This window comes from Dipodomys ordii, unplaced genomic scaffold, assembly GCF_000151885.1.
Source record: "Dipodomys ordii isolate 6190 unplaced genomic scaffold, Dord_2.0 Scaffold38, whole genome shotgun sequence".
Taxonomy (NCBI): domain Eukaryota; kingdom Metazoa; phylum Chordata; class Mammalia; order Rodentia; family Heteromyidae; genus Dipodomys; species Dipodomys ordii.
In genome coordinates, this window is record NW_012267254.1 from 13,958,275 (window position 1) to 13,962,686 (window position 4,412).

Here is a 4,412-nt window from a genome sequence, read left to right on the forward strand (position 1 = left end):
AGGAGTCTCACGGTCTCTCCTGCCCGGGCTGGCTTTGAACCGCAATCCTCAGATCTCAGCCTCCTGAGTAGCTAGGATTACAGGCATGAGCCACCAGCCCCTGGCTCTGTGACTCTTATTCTCAGTAAACTACTCAGAAAAAGCCAGAAATGTTACTGTGGCTTAAGTAGTTGAGTGCTAGCCTTGAGCAAAAGAAGCTCAGGGACAGTGCCTAGACCCTGAGTTCAAGCTCCAAGACTGTCAAAAAAAAGCATATTAAAGCAGGGGGAAACCCATTTGAAATGAGGCTTGGAATAGAAACAGTAGAATGTAGGCAGAAATCAAAAAGCCTAATTGTAGCCTAGACAAGTGAGAAATAAAATGTATTAAGTAAGATAGGTAGGATCTGATCATGGAGCCTGATAAGTCTAGTAAACTAAATACATGTTCTATTTGTCTCATGTGTGATGTAATGGGAATACCTTGCTTGGACAACTTTCCTGAAATCAATAGGACAACTTGGAGAATGAAGAGGTTGTAGTTCAGAAGCTATAAAGATAATCCAGGGATAAAGAACTAAGGGGCTTATACTAGAATGAGGCAGTGAGAATGGAGAAGAGCTTTTTCTAAAAAGCAACTACTAGAAAGTGGTGCAGTGCTAGAGATCAGGGACAGCACCCAGACCCTATGTTCAAGCATCATGACTAACAATAAATAAATAAAATATATAAATACATAAATAAAAACAACTCCTAGATACATAGAGGAATTAGATCAAAGACGTTAAAGATGATTCCAGGATTATGTCACCAGTATAAGTTATAGTAATATTACTAACAGTTTGGAAAAGCATAAAAATTTATGGGAAAATTGAGATTATAGAACATTATGCTCATATTGGAGTTAATAGCAAAACACCCAAATGGAGATACCCTGTAGATGAGAAATTAGAGAGAAGTAAAATGTTATTGCTGATGATTTGCTAGTTGTCTGCATGGACTGATTGACACTTTTAGGAGACAGCTAGGAAACCTGCTTTTTTTTTTGACAGTCCTGGGGCTTGAACTCAGGCCTGGACACTGTCCTTGAGCTTCTTTTGCTCAAGGCTAGCACTCTACTACTTGAGCCACAGTTCCACTTCCGGATTTCTCTGTTTATGTGGTACTGAAGAATTGAACCCAGGGCTTCATTTATGCTAGGCAAGCACTCTGCCACTAAGCCACATTCCCAGCCTCAGGAAATCTGTTTTTATTTTCCTTTTTTGGTCAGTCACCAAGCTTGAACTCTGGGCCTGGGTGCTGTCCCTGAGCATTTCAGCTCAAGGCTAGTGCTTTACCACTTGAGTCACAGCTCCACTTCTGGTTTTCTGAGTGGTTTATTGGAGATAAGAGGCTCTCAGACTTTTCCTGCCCAGGCTGGCTTTGAACCTCTGTCCTCAGATCTCAGCCTCCTGAGTAGCTAGGATTACAGGTGTGAGCCACTGGTGCCTGGCTGAAACCTGCTTTTAAATAGAACAGAAAAGTCTTCGGTGACCTTGGGGTAAATGAAACAGCTTTAATAGATGTGTGGGTGGAAAATACATTGATGTTGAATGTCACTCTTCAATGCTGAATCTACTAACCAATAACTAAAACTGTTCTTTCTTCAGAGGATGGAGAGTTAAGGAGAACACTGCAATCATTAGCTTGTGGCAAAGCTAGAGTCTTGGCAAAAAATCCAAAGGGTAAAGACATTGAAGATGGTGACAAGTTCATTTGTAATGATGATTTCAAACACAAACTTTTCAGGATAAAGATCAATCAAATCCAGATGAAAGAAACGGTAAATCTTTTGCTTATTTCTATTCTGATATATTAGTGAAGATAGATAGATAGATAGATACATAAATAGATACATACATAGAGATAATTTTCATAGTAAAAATTATAAATTATACCTGTTGTACAACTACTACTACTACTATTAATATTTTCTGTGCTCATATCTAGCTAGATAAAACTTCAGTGTTTAATTTTTGGTTTCTTTGGAGGGGGGTAGATGTGCATGTGATTGGCTGAATAGTTAATGAACTTTCCTTTTCCTGAATTGCTGGGGGTCAAACCTACAGCCTTGCTCATGCTAGGCAAGCACATTACTACTACTCTACATCTCCAGCCCATCTGCATAGGTTTTTTTTTGTTGTGAAAATACTGTACAGAGGAGTTACAATTACATGGGCAAGATAATGAGTACATTTCTTATCAAGCATTGTAGCCTCCTCCTTTGTTTCCCCTTCCCACCCCTTCCCATCCTCCCTCTGCCCCCATCCATATAGTTTTATATCTTTATTTTTTTATTTAATAATCAACCTTTAGAATTTTTCCACACTATGAAGTATTTGCAAAATGACAAATTGCTGCATGGCAGTCTTTTTTCTTCTTTTCTAAAAATTTTATTTATTTATCAACTCTAATGGGGTTTGAACTCAGGACCATGCCTCCAGCCCTTTATTTCACTGGTTATTCTTAGGATAGGTTCTCACTTCCTATGTGGACACATAGCTCCTCCTTTTAGGCTTCCAATCGTTATTGGAATTATAGGTATACACCACACATCTTGCTTTCCTTTCATGGAGATAGAATCTACCTGGACTAGTCTGGCACCAGCCCTGAGACCCTTCCAATCTCAGCTTAAGAAAGATGACAAGGGGCTGGGAAGGTGGCTCAGTGGTAGAGCGCTTGCTTGCCTTGCATGCATGAGGCCCTGGGTTTGATTCCTCAGCACCACATAAGCAAAAAGAAAAAAGCCAGAAGTGGCACTGTGGCTTAAGCGGTAGAGTGCTAGCCTTGAGCTGAAGAGCTGAGGGACAGCGCCCAGGCCCAGAGTTTAGGCCCCACAACCTGGCCCAAAAAAGAAAGATAACAAGTATACACCATTGTACCCAGCTGTAGGTTGAGAAAGGGGTTCATGAACTTTTCTGCTGGGGCTAGCTTTGAAACTTGGCAACACCTGTGCCTAGCCTATGTGATACTCTTTTACCTGGCCATTATAATTTATTAAATCATTGTTCATTGTTGGGATATATTCATGACTGTTTAACATAGTAAGATAAAGCTATAAGACATTTTTTCATTTTTTGTCAGTTGTGGGGCTTGAACACTGGGCCTTGTCACTGTTCTTGAGCTCAAGACCAGCACTCTACCAATGAGCCACAGCACCCCTTTGGTTTTCTGGTTGTTTATTGGAGATAAGAGTCTCATGGACTTTCTTGCCTGGGCTGAATTTGAACTGTAATCCTCTGACCTCAGCATTCTTAGTAGCTAGGATTACAGGCATGAGCCACCGGTGCCAGGCCTATAGGAAACATTTTTTGTACCTTAATCATTTTTTTGAGGTAATGTCTTCTTGTATATCCTAGGCTGGCCTAGAACTAAGGATCCTCCTGCCTCAATCTTAAGTGTTGGGATTACAGGCAGGTGCCACCACGCTCAGTTCTACATAAATCTTAATCTCTCTGATTTTTCCCTTATGGTAAATACAGGGAAGTAGATTTTGAGGTCAAAGGATATGAACATTTTAAGTCTTAGTAATTTCAGATTATGTTTCAGAAATTTCTCCTTTGTCCAGCAGCATATGAACCTATGCACTATGCTCTCAGCAACACTAAAGATTATATTTTTAAAAAATCTTTGTGAAGTTGCTTGATTTGTGAACTTTGAATGATTTCGTTTTACTTTATCATTAAAACTGAATTTCTGTTTGTTTTACATTTGAATATATGACTTTTTTCTTTTTGCCAATCTTTGGGCTTGAACTCTGGGCCTGGGCACATTCCCTGAGCTCTTTTAGCTTAAGTCTAGTGCTCACTTCCAGCCTAGAATCACTATATTCTCCCATTCTTCTCCTTCATTGGTCTGCTTCTTTCCTTTTCACCCCACCCAACCCCTTTCAAGTACTTGTTTCCTGGTGTGTATTTTGTTGGACTTTGACTTTGCCTTTCTTAGGAATTACACTTTTTAAATTTTCCCTTCAGTTTCCTGGTGTTTATTTTGTTGAACTTTTGACTTTGCCTTTCTTAGGAATTACACTGGATCTTCCCTTCAATCTACTATATTTCAGTTAATACATTTTATACACTTGCATACCACCCAGTGTATATACTTATAAATTCATAAGCTAAATCTAGCTTCCATATATTAGGGAAAGCAGTAATCCTTTGTCCCTCTGGGCCCTGTTTACTTCACATGTCTTTCCATTTCTTTTTTTTTTTAATTCTTTTTTTTGTTTGGGTCCGGTTGTCTTTCCATTTCTTTTTTTTTTTTTAATTCTTTTTTTTGTTTGGGTCCGGTCGTGGAGCCTGAACTCTGGGCCTGGGAGCTGTCCCTCAGCTCTTCAGCTCAAGGCTAGCACTCTACCACTTGAGCCACAGCACCACTTCTGGCTTTTTTCTTTTT

General features: G+C 39.6%; 1 protein-coding gene across 1 annotated transcript in view; it reads left to right on the top strand.

The window, feature by feature from the left end:
• The window catches only part of Cul4b (cullin 4B), a 44,828-nt gene that overhangs the window by 33,794 nt on the left and 6,622 nt on the right, over positions 1–4,412 (top strand). Inside the window, exon 17 of the mRNA XM_013018076.1 lies at positions 1,630–1,800. Coding sequence (XP_012873530.1) covers positions 1,630–1,800 — 171 coding nt within the window. The remainder of the gene's footprint in view (positions 1–1,629; positions 1,801–4,412) is intronic.